Here is a 21,607-nt window from a genome sequence, read left to right as displayed (position 1 = left end):
AAAACCTGTGAGAGGTAAATGTCTTCAACATTCAATATATACATATTATGAAATAAGTATTAGAGGGATTTCTTAAGGTACATTAGTACACTTGGTGAAATTCCCTGGCCCTCCTTGGAAGACAGGAAATCGAAACGGTGTACTAATAACCATTAACGAGACAGAAGTGCTCTGAAGTGTCATTCCCAGCACCTACAACATAGGTGATTGGGACTGATTTGTAACCTTGGTCCAGTTAGAAAGAATGAGAATCCCAGAGGCCTTTGGAGCAAGAATGCCCTTCATGCTTTCATAACAACCCTGAGTACTAGGAAATTTTGGCTAGTGGGTTAAAGTTGAGTCATGTGTTTTTGCTTTTTGGAAATCATTGAAATCAGCACTTTTATTTCTTGATGCAGATAATCATGATGGTTCTTGATATCTTTCTTTCAAAAAAGCATTTTGAACACGAAGTGATTCAACTTCCTGTAAAGAGAAAACAAGTATACTCAACTAGAACTTAAAACTTATGGATGAAGCCACTTAGAATTACATAAGCAAACCTATTACTTCTGCTTTCAATGCTTGTAATACTTTGGACAAGCACCCAAATGCAAGAGTGGGAGGCGCAGCAGAGATGATTGGCGCCAGTGTCCTCCCGCCCTGCATTTTAGGGCTTTTTTGCCTGTCTACCTTCGGGGGGGGGGGGGGCAAGGAGGCTGGAGAGACCTCAGGGTAACTTGTATCCCAGCCTTTCCAGTCCCCTCCCCTTCCTTTACCCAACTTTGGAGAGGCAGCTCCCGACCTTTGAGAGGCAGCCAGCATGCTTCTCTCCGCGCCATCTGTGAAGGGGGAGGGGAGGGGAGCGCAGATTCCCAGACCAGAGATCGGATCAATGTCTCCAACCTCGAATCCAGGAATCTGAAGTATCCTATCCACACACCCCTCCTAGACGCTGTCTAGGGGTCATAGGATTTCTCTCCACAATATGCATATTCAAGTACAAGGCTTGGGAAAACTAGTATAATTAGAAGGAGCAGCTCCTATCTAAAATATGTGTGTTTAGTAAGATGAAGGAAGTTAACTCTATTAAAGTTACAATCCTACATATAACCATGTTGACCATAAGTAAAATTCTAAAATCCACACCGATGGAATACCAAAAGTTCACAAAGAATGTGCAAGCTTTTAAGCTCTCATCAGGGAAGATGTTATAAGAAGCAGGTTAGGGGAGAGAGAGCAATAATTTGATGGAAGAGTCACATTGCCTGCATGTTCGGAGTCCCAACATGGAATGACGGAACAGGGGTCTGCAGACATTCAAATTAGGCTTTGCATGTCATATGAACGTCCTGCTGCCTGCCCTAGGGGCTGCTGGGACAAGGAAAGGGGAAATGTAGGATCATCCACTTTCGATCTCAGTCATGTTTTCCATCTTGGGCGAAGCCCAGTGGCTTCCTTTTACTGATGGACCAAAGAGAGAAAATAGACAGACTTCATATTAATGAAGGAGGATGTAATTTTGGATGCTGTTTTAGATAAAATTTGAAACCAAATTGCATAGCTTCACCTAGAAGTTGGAGGGGATGAACCATTAGAGAATGAACTCCCACTATTGGTGATATAAAATCCACTTCCTCCAGTGTAGGAACGTGCTGGAGAGCATCCTGTTTTGTTAATATAAAGACTGGCTAATTTCTCTCTGTGGTCCATCGATAAAGGAGTCTGTGCGCTTTGAGCAGGATGCAAATCACTTCTGAGAATTCTGGGATTTTATATTTGCGAAAATGGAGGATTCTAGATTTCTCCTTTCTCTGTCCCAGCAGCCCCTAGGGGCAGCACTAAGATCCTTCTGTAACCATTACGTTGATTTGCAAAGCTTAACTTGGATGTCTCCTCCTCCATTTCACCTTGGGACTCTGAACATGGAGACAATGTGACTTTACCATTAAGTAAAGTCACATTGCTTTTTATAATATCTTCAACCTGCTTTTTATAATATCTTGTCTGATGAAGAGGTCTGGAAATCTCCTAGGCTTGCACATTTTTTCTGACCTTTCGGTTGCCTTAATTATACTGATACGTTTGCCCTCGCTTCAATCAGAAGGAATTTGATTCTCATCTAATCCTACCTCTATCAGTTTAGCGTTCTCTCTCTTCACCTTCACAAGATATTGGATCTTCTGATTTATATTTTGGTGACCAACCAACTTCCCGTTCTCCTCAGCAAGACACTCGACCTGTTTCCTTAGCAAGGACATCTCCTGTATTTCAAGGGAAGAATCAGAGTAACTTGAGTAACTAGAGCTTATCTGATACAATTAGACTTTAAAAAATATTTTTCTTAAAGTCTTCTTGAAGTACTCTCATCTGTTGTTTTTGTTCAAACTTTGGACATTGAGGTGATCCCAAGCCACTTAACTACTAATAAGCCACACATACTCACCTTTTCCATTTTAACTCTCTCTTCATATGATTCTTCCAGTTTTGATCTAATTTCTTCTTTCTCATTGAATGCCTTTGTCTCCAAAGCTCTTGTTCGTTCCACCTCTTGAGTCATTTCCTGAAAGGCTGCCTCCTTGCTTCCAAGGTTACTTCTGACTTTTTCTAACCTGCAAAAAAGAGATTGTAAATAGGGAACATTAATTGTGAATTTGACCATCACAGCAAGATGTTTCTCATTTGTCACTTGTAAATTCATAGCAAGAATTTTCAGCTTTTTCCATCCAGGAATCTTTTTCCTGGCCATGCAACACCACTAGATGGGCTCAGAGGCCTATCTAGTGGAAAACATTGTAAAGGAGAACGGAGAGGCAAAAATTGCCTCCATCACCACTCCTCTCCTGTTGGCATAGAGCATAAGTTTCTTGGAAGCATCTGAGATCAGAGGCTTCCATCTAATAGGCAGCAATCCGGTAGGGTTGCGTTCCTAGTTACTTATTTTGAGTAAACATGCATAAGATCCCATAAATCCTGCTGGGAGAACAAGTCACAGAAGTATTAAAACCAAATATTAGCTTAACAATATTTAAACTGGAGATAAGACCAAGGTGTTCAATCAATAGGTACAGCATTTGTAGAAGCACATGATTTGTAGTTCTGCATGACTTTCATTAAATATTGACTAGACTAATAAACATTTCAACACATTAAAATTAAGATATTCCAATCAGAAGCTGTCTTTGCTTTGGGTAGTGTTGTCAATGCAGCACAGGGGGAAGGGGTGGGAGAGTATGATTGAAGCCCAAGTGAAACCAGACAGAAAATATTCCATTGACAGAAAATTTTAATTATACACTACTCGATCAATCTGTTCTTGTACTGCATCTGTATTAACTTCCATACTATTTTCGCTTCAATTTTTCTTAAAAACAACATTACTCCTGCTATATTGTCTGTTCCTCCTTCTTACAAGTGATGCCAAGAACACCCTTTCAGTCTGGTATACATCATTTCTGAAGGTTAACATGTTAAAGGAAGTGAGAGTGCTGTGTGAAGATATGTAGTCTGCAAATGTGGCTCCTTCATACTTGAATTTCTCTTTTATATATCAACTGATCTGAGACTTGTGAATAAAACCCTCTTTTAATAATTCTTATTGATTGTGTAACAATTATGCCATTCAGGCTGTCTTCTTAGCACTGCATGGATGATAAAAAATGTTGGAATTAGAAAACCTAAAAAACTTTCCTCTAAATGTGTACTTGTGATTTGTTCCACTGCAGTCTGTACAACAGAGAGCTCCGGCTATTGGGCGGTATAGAAATGTAATAAATAAATAAATAAACCCGCATGTAATCTTCTGTGCACACATATTCCTGCAAGAATTTTCAGCTCCAAATTAACTTCAAATAAGTTTATCAAATATAGTTCAAAATTTGGAATTAGAAAGCAGACATGTGGCAAATTTTAAAGTTTTGTGCTGCCATCTACTGGAAGAGGTTGATATATAGCAAGGAAGAGGTTGATATATCATATAGCAAAGCCACTCTGCTTAGATCATTTGCTTTTTTAAATGTTAAAGTGTTTAGTATCATGCAGACTCAGCTTAGCTGTAAGTTATTTAATATAGTTATTCATTCAGAAATATTTAACTTACTCAGATCTAACTTTCAGTATTTCTTCCATTGCTTTATTCTAGAAAAGAAAATAGAAGTGTTAAATAACTTCAATATTTAGAAGTTATACCAGTGATGCTACAAAACGTGTAACTAACAGCCAAGTTATTCTTGTCATCACTCTACAGTTTATACTACCTGCAACTCCAGTTAGCAATAGAATTTATATTAATTCCAGTGTTTGCAATTAATTCTGCAATGCTTAAATTACTTGCTATTGATGGAAAATACATTGCAATGAGTAATACATTCTGAGAAGCTCCCATAGCAATATCAAGTTGCTTTCTTACAAAAGACAATGATGATGTAATATTTTATTTATTTATTACATTTCTATCCAACCTTTCTTGAACTCAAGGTGGCTACATGTGCTTCCCAAGTGGTCTCCCCTCTAAGCACTGACACCAGACTTAGACCTGCTTAGCTTCATCAAGATGGCTGCTTCATGTGCCTTTAGACCATGCAAGTGGTTGTGGTTAAGCTAGTAACACACACATATCACTTGTCCTTCTGGAGAATCTCATGACCCTCCAGAGTGGTTCTGGGAAGTCATGGGGGAGCAGAGATGCAGAGAAGGAAAGGAAGTTGGTGAACGTGCTCCCCCCATCCCATGAGCAGACGTGAAGAAGCAAGTGTTTGGATCTAAGTCAATTAATATTAAATGCCTCTTTACTTTTTCTGTATAAATGACAAGGAATGCTTCTAAAATAACAAATCAAAATCAAAGTTAGAGCCATAGTGAAAGTCAAGTCCAAGGGCACTAACCATATGTGAGCCTTGATTAATCTAAAAGATGCAATACCTTTGCCAGCCTCTCTTCAGCGATTTCCTTCTCTCTCTCTCTTAGGTATTGAATATCCGGATATTTTGTACCACTGTAAGAAACCCATTTATATAGAGTATTTCAAAATTTCAAAGCATGCCAAATACATCTACACTAATCTTTACAGCAGGCCTGTGAGGCAAGCCAGTATCATTCCCCATATTGCATCTGCAGGGTGGGGGCGCTGAGGTTGAGAGCATAGTGTCCATCCATCCATCCATCCATCCATCGAGTTCAAGTTATAGGCTTGCTACACCATATCAATGCAAGAATCCAAGTAAAGAGGCCAGGATTCAAAGGTCCATGGTTGTTTGCCCTGAGCCCATGGGGCCTTTGGACTGGTTTGCCTCAAGTGCAGCTTGAATGTCACATAGCAAGCATCTTTGTAAATTAAAAAGTATTATCAGAGAGTACCAACTTGCCTCCATTTTGGATCCTCACATGACTACCTTGGCTCAACAGTCTCCATCTGGAAATGTAAGGTCGAGTAAGCTAAGACAAAACTGCCATTGCAGTCTTTCACTGACACCCTCTATTGAGGCGAATGATATACTGTCCATTTATATATTGGCGTGGGACTTCTTAGAATCACTAATGCTTAATCTCCTCTGTCCTGAACCAGTGTGGTTTGTGCTATGACACAAAAGTTTAGTATGAAGTACAACTTTTGCAAACTATTTGCTCTAGTAATTTGCTCTGCATAACAATGAAACAGCTCTTCAGTTATTTCAAAAAGATTTTCATGCAAGCAGTCCTATTACTGGACACTGATTTATACCTGATATATCTTTTGGCTTCTTCAAGCTGGCTCTGTAGATCTCTGTTGTTTTCCATTAATACCTGCATTTCCAGACGGATGTTTTCCAATTCACATACTTGAGTCTAAACCAGAAGACAATGTGATCCAGTTGATTTGAAACAAGCATTTCATAATCATTCCCCAAGTAGTCTTGGTACAAAATGTGGATGTTTTTGTACGAACAAAAAGTTGACAATTAAAAATATATTTCTAGGATTGGAAAGACTAAATATAGAACCAATTCCTTTATTATCAGTGGTTTGGCAGATGGAATTGTTTGTTACCGCCACCCTTTTAAAATCCCATCAAGAGGATTAAGATTACATATTAAGATCACATCATGCCTGGATCCAGCTCCAGCTGAGATCCCCCCCCTCTCCTGCTACCAACTATCGCTGCTGAGGCCATCAGAGGGAAAGGAAGTGGCAGTCAGCCATCCCTCCATCGTGCCTGGATCTGTATGAGGCTATTAGACAGAGAGGAAGCAGCAGCCCTTCCTCTGTGCCCATGACCGTCCAAACTTTGCAACTAAGTATTTAGTGCCTAAACTTGCTTTTTTTCCTTCTCTCTCCCAATCCCCTTTCCTTGTCTGTCATGTTTTTGAGATTGTAAGCCTGTGAGCAGGGACTGTCTTAAGAATTATTTTTGTAAGCTGCCTTGAGAGCCTTTTTTGTTAAAGGGCGGGATAAAAGTGCTATAATAAATAAAATAAATATTCAGAATAACAGCAAAGAGCACTTCAACATAGACGCTCCAATAACTCACAAATTATCACATTGGATGTATAAAGTGCTTGAAGGATTTACCTTTAGTCTTAGAATTTCATTATTTTTAGCATCTCTTTCTTCATTTAACTCAGATACAAGATGTTCCAGGGTAACTGCCGAGGCCCTCTCGTCTGCTATCTCCTGCTTGTGAGTTTCTAACAGCTTCACCAGATTTATGTCAAAGTTAGGTGGCGTTTTGGGAGTCTATTAAGCACAGACAGAAACATTTACTGTTGAGCAGGACACTAAATGTTAACTGATAAGCAATGACAAGGTCCAGCACTAGTTGCACAAGACAACAGTTGCAATACAGTTGCTATAATGAACAAAATGGGTTACAATTATAATTCAGTTTTACTGTTAAACTAAACCGCAAATATTTTTTTCTGTAGAGCTGTTGGCCTTCTTATACATTAGCATCCCCCCCCTCTCTCAAAACATTCAGACATAGTTGCATATATACATTTCGTGGAACCAACTATATATCATAAAACAACCATTTCTTAAGAAATATCATACCTGAGGAAGTGCTACAACAGCAGATTCCATGACACAGTCTATTTGGCGCATTTTAGATTCATATTCACTTCTCATGTTTTCTAGTTCTTTCCTTTTGTTCAGCTATAAAAATGCCAACAAATTAAAAAGATAATATGCATTGGCAAAGATCTCTGCAGGAACATAGTCACGGTTAGACAACTATATTGATATAGCATACAAACATCTGCATAAAATTGATTTCCCCAGTTGATAATTGCTCTCCTTCATATCTTGGGAATCTTCTGCATGAGCTCATGTGACATTTGAATAATACATATTCATAGCCCACCTACTTAAGGGCCTGATGGGCAGCATTTTAGTTTCTAGTCACAGCCATTGTGTGCTATACTGCCAAGCTCCTGGCACATGGCCTTGTGGGGATATGGAAGGGGAAACCATGTATTTACCACTACTGCTACGTCTTGCGATATGTCCTTGTCTACTATTTATTCTGTGGTGGCAGTCTGGGAGTCCATTATACCCAAATACTAAATCATGGTTAATCTTAACTATTGTTTATTGAAAACAACCCAACTTCATAAACAATGGTTTGAAGCGGACTTGCTTCAAGAAGCCATATTTTAGAATTACAACAATTTGTTATAGTGCAGACATAGTACCAAGCTACCGTTAACTGAAAATGGAAGCGAAAGCTTCCCATCACCTCCTCACAGTCAGGGGATGGGGATGCTGTTGAGCTCAAGGGTCATTTACATAATGCTGCCTGGACACAGCTACTCTTACAACACAAGAGCAACTGATCTAGGATAGGATAATAAAGTTTGTTTCTTTTCTCAGTGATAATAACCACTGTAGTAATCAATTTGGTTTAAATCACTACTCAGAAAGACTCGATTTAATCATGTGACACACCCACCCACCCCAGCCCCAAAATGCACTCTATTCATTGCATTTTTTTGCAACTTAGCACTTAAGAGGTAAGGGGTTGGTTCTGTGTACAGAGATTTGCAAAGGAACAATGGGATTGTGATCTCTACAGACACAAATTCACAGTTTTGAGAACTGTAAAACCAAGCTAGATAGAAAAATTGCCCAATAATCTTACAGAAACCTCTGGAAGAGCATGACATTGTGAATGGATTAACGGAATTCATTTACCAAAAATTTTAAACATTGCATGAGTATACAGCCTCATGCTACATAATTAAAATCTAATCCTTCTTTCATGATGAATAACCTTTGGACTACAATGTATCTGAAATAGAAAACTATCTTTAGATAGATTTTTCCTCAAAATGGATTTTATTAAAAAAATCCGATTTAAATAAAAAACCCCACTTGATTTCTTTATTTATTTATAAATAACCATTGATTTTTATCCACCCTGATAATAACGCTCATATTTACCTGCTCCTGGAGTTCTTGGATTAATGCTTCTTTCTTAATTAGATCTTCTTGTGCAGACTGAAGAAGTGCTGGATGATTTTTAGAAGCTTCTGTTAAACTGCTTAGCTGCTCAGTGGTATGATGCAGTTCTTCAACAAGAATCTCTCTCTATGTAAAAAAAAAGTACAGTAACAATAATAAAAGCCTAGTGATTGGCATAACTTAACTACTTTTTCAAATAAATGGAATATATTTTATTATAGTGCTAGTTATCCACTACATTCTTATAGTGCATTTTTAGGCAAAGTAATCTTATTCTAAAGTACATTATTTGTGCAATGCATCAATATCCTATTTCTACTATTTTAACCAAACAACCCAAATACATTTTAGATTAAGGTAGAAGCTATAAAGGTTAAATCATAGAATAGTAGAGTTGGAAGGGGCGTATAAGGCCATCAAGTCCAACTCCCTGCTCAATGCAGGAGTCCACTTTAAAGCATCCCTGACAGATGGCTCTCCAGCTGCCTCTTGAAGGCCTCTAGTATGGGAGAGCCCACAACCTCCCTAGGTAATTGGTTTCAATGTCGTACTGCTCTAGAAGTCAGGAAGTTTTTCCTGATACATTTTGTAAATTAAAATGAAGATGTGAATCTATGCTACAGATATATATTCTCTGGGGACAATAATATACCTCCTTTTCAGTTTAGACAAGAGAATTTGGTACCTATTATTGTGTAAGAAGGAAACTGTGAATTAAAAAGTCGTATTTTATTTCTACTCAGAATTTTAGAAGTACATTCTTTCTTCTATGGGGCTTACTGCATAAATGCAGCTGAAGCTTCCCAACAGATAAACTGCCAGATTAAAATGCTGAAGTTATGACAAATATTGTATGTACACGTATACTCAAATGTCCATCCCAGTGAATTCAATGGAACTTAATCTAAAGCCAGTATATAATTGCAGCCTGCATCTGGTAATCTCTTCACCTACCACTGTTTCCAGTCACCACTACTGGCTAAAACATTATTCAGAACTATGGGGATATGAAATTTGATTGTTTAAAAAGGTGAATGTTGAGATTCAAAACTTGATCCAGAGTACTTTGATCAGAAAAGATATGTCAGTTCATATTCTAGCTAAATGATATTTATATCAATGAGATATTTTATAGAAACATTTTCATTTGAAAAGGTATGTATACATGATAGATATACCATAAACAGTCTTACCTCAATTTTGTCAGCAATTTGCATTCTCTCGAGTGCTTCTTTCAATTCCTCAATTTGCCTCTCTTGATCCTCTATAATTGTTTTGCTGCTTTCTTTTGCAGTCAAAGCAGAATTATACTTAAACTAAGAAAGCAAAAAACTCAAGTCATGACAGAAACTTTCAATTATCAGATCTATATACAAACAGGTCAGTAGAGAAAATTGGTGAATTCATCCATTCTGATACATATCAAAGCCACATTAAATTCTTCATAATTAGAAGAACAAGGGAATAATATAGTGACTTGAAAAATACTATAAATTCTTCATAATTAGAAGAACAAGGGAATAATAAATATAGTGACTTGAAAAATACTAGAAAATAAGTTATCTCACAAAAAGTGACTATAATCTAACAATATTCCAATTTATATCTTTAGGTGCAGGCTGCTAATCAGGTTTCTGCTCCAGCATATACATTTCAAAGCCGATACTTATTTTTTTTCTAGCCAATAGAAACAAAATAGTAAGTACAGTTTTCTAGCCAACTCAATGATCCAGAAGCATTCAGTACAACCTGCTGTTGAAAGCATTCCAGCAACTGTCGTTCCACTTTGACAAACTACTCTTGTTACCATCTGGGCATGAATGGAAGAACATACTTTTAGGTCCTCCAGCTCGCTGGTGAGTCCTTCGATGCACTCCGTCTTCTGACTGGTAGACATTCTCATCTCCAGGATCTGGCTCATGAGGTCCGATACAACTTCCTAAAACAGCAAACCATATTAAGCTTGATTTTGCTAAGGCACTGCAACAATCTAGAGGCACTAAGTATTTGTTTTTACTTCCTTAGATCAGCATCAAGATGCTATATTGAAGGGGGTGACAACTGTGTAAGAGAAAAAGTGGGCTTCCTAGCACTATCAGTGCAAGCAGCTGTTAGTAATATATGTAAAGCCTTTTTTATTCATACGTTTTGGCAATGCACAATATTCTCCTTTTGGGAGGATGTCATAATACAGATAAACTTCATATTGGAACAGTAACATTGAATGATGTGCATGTCCTCCTAAACTATTTACTGGTTTCTTGGAAGTTAGCGTATGGACTTTCCAAGCCCTTATGACAGCCAAAAGACTGATATTAAACGCTGGAAGGATAGATGTTCACCTCTCATAATGCAATGGACTGAGCACCTAACAAAGCTATCAATATTTCAATGGGCAGAATATAGGCGCCATTGCAACTGGATAAATATATGGATATCTGGTCTGCTTTTCTTGAAACTTATTCATAATCTCTCTGCCCCCCTTTTAAAAAAATGTTGTACTTGATGGAAAATTGGTATTTCTATGCATGCAATTCTCTGTTCTTTTTTTTCTTTTCATGATTTGTTTTCTGTTTTGTTAAATTCACAATAAAAGTAAAAAAAGTAAAAAAAGAAGAAGTAAAAAACAAAACAAAAAACCAATCAGTCCTCCTGTGTTGTTTTTTTTATCTCCTCCTACCACCTTTTCATTTTTGGGGAAAAATTATATTTAACTTTCTAAAATATCAGGGGTCCAATTTACCTCTATTGAAATGAATCAGAAAATGAAACTATCAAATGCTTAAGCTGAGGTTGTGGGCTCTCCCACACTAGAGGCCTTCAAGAGGCAGCTGGACAACCATCTGTCAGGGATGCTTTAGGGTGGATTCCTGCATTGAGCAGGGGGTTGGACTCGATGGCCTTGTAGGCCCCTTCCAACTCTACTATTCTATGATTCTATCCATAGTAACTTCTCAAAATAGGGCAGGAGAAATAACTTAACATTTTGCCTGCGACAGAATACTTCATTTTTTGTGGTAGTATTGCTTCAAAAGCACTGCAGTAGAATTTTTGTTTTTGTAATTCCCATCCCATGTACACTGAGTGTACAATCTCCCCACAACACATGACACAATACTGTAGCCATCCGTTGGACCCCAGGAATCCATTTTACCCTAGGGGGTTGCTTTTATCTGGACTGAAGTCTGGTTTGTTAAAACAAACCAGCAAAAACATGCCAGGCCGTGTTGATTCATTCATAAAGATAAGCATCCTGATGCATACATAAAGACAAGCTAGGAATTAGAGAAACTCAAAGTAAACTTGGCAAGAGCCCTTCTCCTGATTGTGCGGAAGTAGAGTAGAAAGGGAGAGTGCACTAATCCAAGGCTTCAACTCAGATTTGCAGAGGCTCATGCACATAACACGAATCCTTGGCTTAGCCTCACATGTGAACTCGCCTTTTATTATATAAAAGCACACTGTAAGTTATACACCTACCTTATCAGCAGTGTTCGTTTTCCGTAGGGAAGCAATAACCTCTTCAGCGGTAATTAAATTTTGTTCCAGTCTCTGCAACTTTGCTGCCTGGAAAAAAGTGGGTCCAACTTATTTCAAGACTTCATTTGTTTTGAAGTGTTTTGGGGATAGAAAAAAAGATGGCAAAGAGCATAGGTCTCTGAAGATTTGCAAACACAGTGACCAAATACCATTACTGAAACTCTAAATTCGAAAGGTCCCACTTATACATACACACTACTGTACCTGCTGCTCACATACTGACTCCTTTTCAGAGCACTGTTTCTCTAGGTCCATAATTTTTAGAGCTTTCAGATGTTCCCTATAAGAAAAAGGATAAAATCCTTTTAGAAAACTTCATTTATAACAAACTAATTAACACACTTAACAAGGAATAAACATATCAGGTTTGTATTATGTTTAGTTTTGTTTTAACAGTGATTATCCTGTGGAGTAATATTAAAATGACATTCCTCCCCAACCCATTCAGATTACAGTTACTTCTCACTTAGTACTCCTTGTGGAGGTAGGTGTGTGTGTGTGTGTGTGAGAGAGAGAGAGACAGACAGACAGACAGTAAGTGGATATTTGAGTGTGAGGGTTTTAAGTTCACCCCCATCATAGTGGTGTGAGGGTAACCTCTGACTGCCCATCCAACACCTCATGTACAAATCGCCCACCCTGATTTGCATAACACATTAATAAAACATAATCTAGTCGCCTGCCGTTACTAGTTACAATTACAGCAACTGGATCCAGTTTGATTTACGTATCTAGAAAGGAAATATTTTGACTGAGCAGAGAGCCGACATACTTCTTCGTATAGATTTCTGCTTCATACAAGGTGTAACCTGTGATATTTTGCAAACCAAAACTTCTCTCCACAACCCACTTGCTATCCCCAAAGAAACCCGGCCATTAAACCATGATCACAGATATCAATTCTTTAGAAGAAGCCAATCCAAACTCATAACGTATGGCTGAAGGATCCAAGGGGAACAGTGCATTCAGCTATCAGGCAGGCCCAGATCACTAGGAACACAAGGTCCTGTTTCTGATACTATTCTGCTTATCCCCTTCATCTTGAAGGCATTTCCCCCCTGAATACTTCTCTTCAAACGTTGTCTCATTGCACTGGCTAATGTCTAAAACATCTCTCCCACCTACTGTACTTTCAGCTTGCAATTAGAATATACAATATTGTAACTTACCTTGACTCTATTAGTATTAGTATGGAGCAGGAGTGGGTAAACTATTCTGGTCTCAGAGGCTGGATTGCCTCCCGGGACACCCCCACCCCAGTGGGCAGCCCCGCCCTCACAAAACGCCACCCCCTTTTTACAAGCCACCACCACCACCACAGACATCTTTTTCCATGCACAGAGAGGCACGCAGGCAATAATTTCACACCTCTGTGTGCATGGAGAAACGGAATGCCGCACCAGCATAAAGAAAGGCAGCCTCTCTCTAGCACTTACAAGGGGAACCCTGCATTTATGTCCGATCAGTGATGTCTAGTGCTGAAAAGGGAAACCGGGTTCTCTAAGCACAAGGAACTAGCTGACAAGCTAGAGGGAGAGGGGGTGGGGACATATAGCTGGGACACAAATAAAGGAAATTTAAACAGTGGGAATTTTAGAATTGGCAGACATAGAACATCAAACTCCAGGGCATATTTCAATGATTTTCCCCATAAACAATTGTTTGTATGCACTTATGCATGGAAAAGGCAACAACTTAACATAACTATAATTAAAATCGTATTAAATGATGCAGCTGCCAAACCCCCAATGGAACTCAAGATTTCAGATAAGCAGTACTTACTTGGAATTATGTTCTTTATCTTCTTGTAACTGCATTGTTAATTTCTGATTATGTTCTTTTTCATTTTCCAACAGGTCCAATAAATTCTAAAATATAACAGATGTTAAGGTATTTAGAGCACAATCCTATGCATGTTTAGTCAGAAAAAAAGTGCTACAATTTCCATCATGTCCCAACCAGCCATACTGGCTGGGGCATACTGGGATTCGTAGGACTTTTCTCTCTCTAAACATGCATAGAATTGCACCCTTAGCGTATGGCTACATTTTTCTTTATTTCTGTGTTCAAGTCTCAAGAGTACTTACATGAATATATCATATCCTAAAATTATTCTTAGCAAGTAGTGTTAAAATCAAAGTAAGGACATTGAAGGATCTTATTGATAGTTCAGTGGCAAGCGCCTTCTAGAGGTGGTCCAGTCCCAGAGTATGTTCCCTGGTTCTGTCAGTAAATGCTGAGGCAGAAAGGGAGTTTATTTGTAGATGTAGGCCATGGGCTCATCTACACCAAGCAGGATATTGCACTATGAAAGCGTTATATAAAAGGCAGGAGCCACACTACTGCTTTATAGCAGTATTGAAGTGCATTGCAGGATCTACGCTACTGCTTTATAGCGGTACTGAAGTGCACTGCAGGATCTATGCTACTGCTTTATAGTGGTACTGAAGTGCACTGACAACTGTTGGGGCCCAGGACGCATCTACACTAAGCAGGATATAACGCTATGAAAGTGGTATGAAAGCAGTATATGGTATGTGTCAATGGGCCCCAACAGTTGTCAGTGCACTTCAATATTGCCATAAAGCAGTGGTGTGGCTCCTGCCTTTTCTATACTGCTTTCATGGCACTTTCATAGTGGAATATCCTGCTTAGTGTAGATGAGCTCCATGACTACTTCCTTCCATTAAAAAAGAAAGGAGCCAATTATGGCTGAGAGAATAGGCCTCTGTACAAAGGGAAACAGAAGCCATCACATCTCCTTTGTTTGACTGACCCAAGCCAGCGCTTGTGGGATGGGCCAGGCCATCTCTCAGCTAACTAAAAACATAAGAAGAGCCAAGCTGGATCAGACCAAGGGTCCATCTAGTCCTGCACTCTATTCATACAGTGGCCAGCCAGCTGTCGACCAGGGAACCGCAAGCAGGACATGAGTGCAGTAGAACCCTCACACCCATGCTCCCCATCAACTAGTGTATACAGACTTACTGTCTCTGATACTGGAGGCTGCACTTAGCCATCAGGGCTAGTAGCCATCAATAGCCTTCTCCTCCAGCAATTTACCCAACCCACTTTTAAAGCCATCCAAAGGGGGTGGAGGGAGCAGGTGACACAGTTCCCCCCACCCCTCCCCACAGCTAAAGCCTATGCTTTCAACATACGTATTTGGGAAGTGCAGGCTACCAACATTTGTGACCCTGTGTTCTAGAAAACTTTGCCAAAAGGTGTGCATAGAACTCCCACATGCTTTAGGTATTTGTGAAAGAGATGCAGTCACTGTAGGAAATTTTGCTTTGAAGGACAAGTTTTTAGCATTTAATAAAGAGGGTTTCTAGGGGCGGGGAGATATTATTTTTATGCAAAGTGGCATAGGCCCACATTACTTTCAAGACTGTGACAATGTTTAACATCAACTAATAAGGGGGAGTTTCTTATTAATTCAAAGACAAGTAGAAGCCTGCAAAAGGATGGTTCCCTTTCCTCCAGCTTATCCCCTTCACCAGGTTTAGTTGGAGGGAACAGGTGTAGATCCATGCTTTTGGCCCTTTCCCACCAGTGTGACTTATTTTGAATCCTATTTGCAACTGTATAGACTATATACTGTAGATCAGTATAATAAAATGCTAACTCAATAATTGAGTTACCTGAAGCTCAGTTTTCAGCGCTTCACTTTCTTGCTTGCTCTCAGTGAGCTGCTGGGTCAGCTGGTCAGTCTCAAATTGAAGTATTTCCTGGAGATTGTCATAATCATCTTGCAGACTTGTTTTTCCTTCAAGTATCTTCTCATATTCTAGCCTTCAGTGAAAGACATTTACAACATTAATCTAGAGGCACGTGCTACTGTATACCATTTTCCCAGTTCCAAAACAAAATGTGCACGTCTCGTCAAGGATTAAAATGGGGGACAAAAGGAGGGTGGAAATACAAAGGAAGGCAGAGCAAGCAGGCAAAGCGTGTGCGCGTGTACACACACACACACACACACACACACACACACACACACTCTTACTTTTTGGGTGCAGTTGCATCATCATATAGCCATCTTTTATATCAGGAGGTATTGAACCCTGAGTCCAAAGGCTGAATTCAATTTCAGAGTGGTTCTTGAGAGCTGCGTTCCAGTGATGGGTGGGTGAAGGCAAAAGAGGGTGGAGCCAAAATACCAGCTATTTTACCTTATAATTTTTACTGCCTGTATCTACACTTAAGAGGCATTTCAATCCATTAGATTAGGGGGAAACTGTGCAAAAGCCAGGAAACCATTGGTGATTGGGAGGGGGGGGGGAAGGGGCCTTGGCATCTGGGGTACCCTGGAGGACTGGATTGGGAAACCAGACAAGCCAGATTTTGTCTATGGACATGAGGTTCAACAGCCTTGTTTTATATCATTGAAGCAGAGTTAGATATTCTTTTCACTCATGGATCAACAGGCCAGAAAAAAACTGAAGGCACATTAGACTAAAAGATAAAAACGAGATCTCTTTGCATCATGTAATCTAAAATTAGTTGTTTTCAACTTCCTTCTTGCAGAGACCCAGCATTTAGACTAGGGGTAGGAGACATGGTGGCCTTTTGCTCCAATGTGCCCAGGGACATCTCCCTTCGTGCCAGCCAACGTGGTCCAGCGAAATGGAGCGGTGAAAAGGCGGGGCGGAGCCAATATCTTTCATTTCACTGGGACTTGGGGAAACATTGAAAGGGGGGAGGACTCTGTCAAGTGTAGATCAAGGCTTAATAGCTAGAGTATGACACTGCCAAGTGGGGGTTATTGCCCCCCGCTTTTGGTATTCTTTTGGGAGCACTTACTTCTCTCACATTTCCCCCTATTTTGGTGCTTCTGAATGGTGCAAATGGGTTACTACTCTCTCTTAGTATGATTTTCCCCAGTGGAGAGATTAGCCTGTCTGTAGTCTCGCTGTGTTAGTTTCCTAGTACATTTCGTAGTGCACTTTGGTGCTTCCCTGGACTGCTGTTATACACAGGAAATTGACAAAGGGAGATTATGCATAGCAGACAGCTGTTTTTCTGGTCCTGCACACTTGGGAAGAAACCGGCTAAAAAATAATTAAAAATTACAACCCCATTTGTGTACTCCCAAAGCACTGGGGGGGGAGGGACTGACAGTCCTTGCAAAGTGCCGTTTTGGCATCGATAGAGGGGCAGTCACTGGTGAGGGAGGCTGGCAGTGGCACTGGCGAGATGTCAAAGAGCAACATGGGCTCTTTTGCCATTCTTGCCAAGTGGCTCTGCAGCTGTACAGGACAAACTATGGTGCCAGGTTCGGAAGTCACAACAAGCCATCCTGAGAACAAGCTATTCTCAAAAACCCTACTACAAGCCAGGGGTTCTCAGGGAGGGTTGTTTGTGAAAAACAATCCACGCTGAATCGTCTGCACCGGGTTCGGACGACACAATAAGCCACGCTGACACTAACAAGGCTCACAACACACCGTGCCTTACCATGGTACAGTTTGAAGTGGTCCTAGGTGTATGCGCATGCACAAAGTTAAAAACTTTCATTAATACTAATGACATACCTGACATTATCAAGTTGCAGTTGTACACTTATATGTCTGGTAGAAAGTTCATTGATTTCTTTTTCTTGATTTGCTCTGAAAGCGTCATGCTCCATTTTTGCAGCAGATAGTTCTTTATCGGCAGACCGCAGGACAATTCGCAAGTCATGAACCTCACTCTTTAATACTGTTTTTAAAACAACACAAACAACATTCTTGTAAAACTCACTTGTTGTAAAAGTTCTTTTATTAGACATGAGTAATCACTGATACAATACCATCCCTAAAAGCTAAAGAAACATGTGCAAGTTCCAAAAAAAGCCATTCTTTCCCTTTTAGAAGGAAAGTATACAGGGCCGGCGCCAGACTATATCGCGCCCTAGGCAGGCGCGTTCTGAAGCCCCCCCCCGCCCACTCACCACTCCCGGCTTTGAAGCCAGGACGCTGGGGTTGGGGGCGGGGCAGAGGCTTTGAAGAGGTGCGCCTGGGTCCCGGAGCCGGAGCGCGTCACGGGCGAGAGCTGGGGCGAGGCGCCGCCGCCGCAGGCCAGCCCACCAACCCCATCACAGGCGCTGCCTCTGGGACGTGAGGGGCTGCCGAGGCCGCCCCCCACCCAGCTGCGCCTGCTGCTCCCCCCCACGGGCCGGCCAGCTTGGAGCCAGGACGCTGGGGTTGGGCGGAGGCTTTGGAACAGCACACCCGGAAGCCGCTCTAGGAGAGCGGCTTCCGGGTACGCTGTTCGGCGCCCTCGTTTGCTTGGCGCTCTAGGCGACCACCTGAGTTGCCTCTATGGCAGCACCGGGCCTGAAAGTATACAGAAAGAAGTAAAGTAAAATTATAAACTTGTGAAAGATGTAAAAGGCACAAAACAGGCTAAGATCACAGAATACTTTAGCCAAATGAAGAATTCAATGAATGATTCCAAACCTCTTTTCCTGAGCTATTTCATTGACTTTTTTGGGCCTAAGCAATGTTAAGTGGTTTTGAGTTGCCCTATTAGAATAGTGAAGGTAGCATATACTTCAGGAAGCATTTGTCGCCATAAAAATGGTTTTATTATAATACTAGTTAAGTAAGTTTTCATTCTGCAAGAACAGATCCATTCTGCTTCTGCTAACAAGTGTGTGATAGGACTGTGTATAGAAAAACACATTTGCCTGAGAACTCGCCTCGTTAGATTGGATAAGGGATTGCCTTGCCTCATTGGCTGAATTAACATAATGTTTCACCTTGACCTGAGGCAGAGGGTTGCCTTGCCTCATTTTCTAGACTCTTTGGTGCCTTAGGCATTGACAGCGGGAGTAGCGGGGAGGGGGTTCAACATCTGTGGTAAAATCCACACAGAATTTTATGTACCATTACACACTTACTGTCAGCCTTATTCTGCATGTCCAGGTATTCCTTTTCAAGACAGTCTATCTTCTCAAGAAGCCCTTGCTTTTCAATTTGCCAGCCGCTTCTTTCTGAGTCAAAAAGCTTTGGTAGGGAGGAAAAAAGGAAGACAGTAATGGATGTGAAGATATGGGAATGGACAAGTTACATAGACAGAGTGCCTGGCTCTGTTCTGAATGGGTCTGATTTAAGTCTTGGGTTTGCAAGCAACCGTGAGCGCATCAAAATTTGTCCAAAGGTGCACATTTTCATGAAGGTGAAGTAAACAAGGAAGAATTCTAATTAAACCTAAATTTTCACCAACAGGAGTCGATTCAACACTCTCTCACCTCTTGCAGTTGTGAAGTATGGTGCTCCGACTTATTAATATGCTGCTGAAGCTTTAGTCCCTTACTTTCTTCTGCATCTAGTTTACTCTGAAGAGAACTTAACTCTTCCTGCAATAGGATAAATAGGAAAAATTAAGCCTTGTTAATTTATAGTCATATTTGTAACTACCATGCAGCTACTAAATACTGTTTTTCCAATGTCATTTATATATTCCAGCAGAGATATTGGGGAAAATGTTTGATTTATGCAGTAGAACTGGTCTTCTAGAAAACTAACACTATGTAGTTACATAGTCTAAAAGTATTTACAACATGACCACACCTCATCCCAAATCAGAAGATATAGGAAACATAAGACTATTTCCCAGAACATCATTGAACCCTAACCCCCCAGGAATTATTACTAAGTAGATAACTAATACTTCATTTAAATACTGTTGCCCTCACACACACTGATAGCTGTAGAAAGCTACTAGTTATAGCCACTGATAGCTACAGAAAGATAAGAAATAAGACAGCCATAAGACCACTATATGATTTTTAGAAACTTGCATTTAAGTTTGTGCTCTGGAACTTTACCTGCACCATTCTTAGCTCTTCTGCAATAGCCTCATATGCTTGTTCATTCATCTCAGGAGGCATTGGCTCATTAAAAATATCATCCACCATCTCGCCTGGACTCTGAATATCAGTAGACTCTTGGGTAAACATTTCAGGGGTTAATCGTGGCACCAGTCGAGACCTTAGTTGATAAGCCTTCGTTGGAGTAGTCATGCACTGCAACAGACACCAGATTTTTTAGATAAGACATTAACTTAAGTAGAAAAACAGCTACAAGACTAACATCAAGTTCATAGGCTCAGATCCTAAGTTAAGGAACTTCATGGAAAGTTTCGCATGACACCCTCCCCCTGCAGTCACACATACCCCCAAAGTCTCTCTGGAAAGTTGGGGGGGGGGGGCTTCTTGAACAATGCGGCATGGGGTGTAAAAGGTTGCTAAGGGAGAGGAGAACAGTCCAAAAATTTTATATAAGTAAAACTAGTGCAAGCACTCTCAGTTCGGACGATTTTCTCTTTAGCCCCTTTGCAGTGTTTTTGGCTTTTGGATTCCAGCTACATTCCTCCGTGAAGTCTTTCCATTACGTTTCTTAAGTTAACTTTACTTAAGATCCATACCATTATGTATAAGATAAATACTATTCCGACAATAGGAACTCTGTCAATAGCATTCATACAATTAGAGGAAACATAACATATCACTTTTACAAAATATGAAGTTCAGTATGTGCACTTCTCAAATAAGAAACTCTTATACAAAATTTAAGCATGTGTTTGGCAAAGGATCCTTGGTCCTATTTCCTTGATTTTTGCATAGCTCAGTAACATCCTATATACTTGCAGAGTCTAAATCACAGTCCTATACCTTTAAAGTTTCTATGTGGATTTTATTAAGTTGAGAGACTTCCTGGCGTTTACAAGCCTTAGTTGCTTCCAAAATTTTCTCAAGATGCTGGTTTGCCTTCTGTAGAGACTGAACCTCTGACTCTAGCTCCATCTGCTTTTTCCTGTTTACATAAACAAACATACCATCAAAACATAGCTCACTCACTATGCATTCAATGTAAAAACAGATGTCCACGTTGACAAAACTGAAACGGAACATCAGTTTTACTGCAGAGGTTCCTTCTGGTCAGATGGAGGCAGGGTATGGGGTGGGGGACACACAAGACAGACATCCTGAAATAGGCAATTCCTCCCATCTGTTTGGTAAAGATGGGGGCTTGTAACTTCCATCAGGAGAGGTGACCACTTCGGTTTGGGAAATTTTGCAGCTGTGTGAGAATACCCAAACTAATACAATAAGATTTTATCTTCAAAACTCATCTGGTAAGAAAAAAACCCCTGTATCCAACAGAGAAAGTTAAGAAAAAGAACATTTTACCCAAGGTTTTAATTGTTCTGGCTAACCAGGAATTATGCTCAACATACTCATCCCTAAAAGCCAACCCATGCCCCAGCCAGGATAGGTCAGGATGGCCTCTTCTGTTGGAACAGAAGCTTCATGGTTTGTCCAAAACTCTTAAAAGGAGAGTGTCCTGAGATGGGATAAACCATTTCAGTAATCCAACTCACCCAGTGAAGCTGGGCTGTACAGTTCCTTCTAAATAACCTGCTGTAGTACTCTTTGCCCAAAAGAGGTTGAGGCAAAGGTATCATTTTTATAATGCCTAATAAAAAGCAGAAAACCATTTCTGATTAACAGCCTATACCTTGGGCAGTATAAAAAATGTAATAAATAAATAAATAAATAAAGGCTACTGAGGTAGGTTCTCCCCTTACCAAGTGGGCCTGCTCCCTGCCATCTGTACATGGTGACTTTTTAATTTTTAGTTTGTCAATTTGTCCTGGAGAT

At 40.2% G+C, this 21,607-nt stretch overlaps 1 protein-coding gene across 1 annotated transcript in view; it reads right to left on the bottom strand.

The window, feature by feature from the left end:
* Nucleotides 1–379: 379 nt before the first annotated feature.
* Nucleotides 380–21,607, bottom strand: part of KIF15 (kinesin family member 15) — a 37,238-nt gene continuing 16,010 nt past the window's right edge. The window contains exons 15-34 of the mRNA XM_063129404.1: nucleotides 20,618–20,759; nucleotides 19,772–19,969; nucleotides 19,193–19,300; nucleotides 18,842–18,947; nucleotides 17,493–17,658; nucleotides 15,600–15,750; nucleotides 13,738–13,823; nucleotides 12,160–12,235; nucleotides 11,896–11,982; nucleotides 10,250–10,354; nucleotides 9,609–9,731; nucleotides 8,395–8,541; nucleotides 7,006–7,107; nucleotides 6,526–6,690; nucleotides 5,699–5,802; nucleotides 4,900–4,972; nucleotides 4,079–4,116; nucleotides 2,426–2,591; nucleotides 2,112–2,243; nucleotides 380–465 (exon numbers count right to left, since the gene is read on the bottom strand). Coding sequence (XP_062985474.1) covers nucleotides 403–465; nucleotides 2,112–2,243; nucleotides 2,426–2,591; nucleotides 4,079–4,116; nucleotides 4,900–4,972; nucleotides 5,699–5,802; nucleotides 6,526–6,690; nucleotides 7,006–7,107; nucleotides 8,395–8,541; nucleotides 9,609–9,731; nucleotides 10,250–10,354; nucleotides 11,896–11,982; nucleotides 12,160–12,235; nucleotides 13,738–13,823; nucleotides 15,600–15,750; nucleotides 17,493–17,658; nucleotides 18,842–18,947; nucleotides 19,193–19,300; nucleotides 19,772–19,969; nucleotides 20,618–20,759 — 2,338 coding nt within the window. The 3' untranslated portion in view covers nucleotides 380–402. The remainder of the gene's footprint in view (nucleotides 466–2,111; nucleotides 2,244–2,425; nucleotides 2,592–4,078; nucleotides 4,117–4,899; nucleotides 4,973–5,698; nucleotides 5,803–6,525; nucleotides 6,691–7,005; nucleotides 7,108–8,394; nucleotides 8,542–9,608; nucleotides 9,732–10,249; nucleotides 10,355–11,895; nucleotides 11,983–12,159; nucleotides 12,236–13,737; nucleotides 13,824–15,599; nucleotides 15,751–17,492; nucleotides 17,659–18,841; nucleotides 18,948–19,192; nucleotides 19,301–19,771; nucleotides 19,970–20,617; nucleotides 20,760–21,607) is intronic.

Source organism: Elgaria multicarinata, chromosome 1 (assembly GCF_023053635.1).
Source record: "Elgaria multicarinata webbii isolate HBS135686 ecotype San Diego chromosome 1, rElgMul1.1.pri, whole genome shotgun sequence".
NCBI classification, from domain to species: domain Eukaryota; kingdom Metazoa; phylum Chordata; class Lepidosauria; order Squamata; family Anguidae; genus Elgaria; species Elgaria multicarinata.
This window is presented reverse-complemented; position numbering and strand designations above follow the sequence as displayed.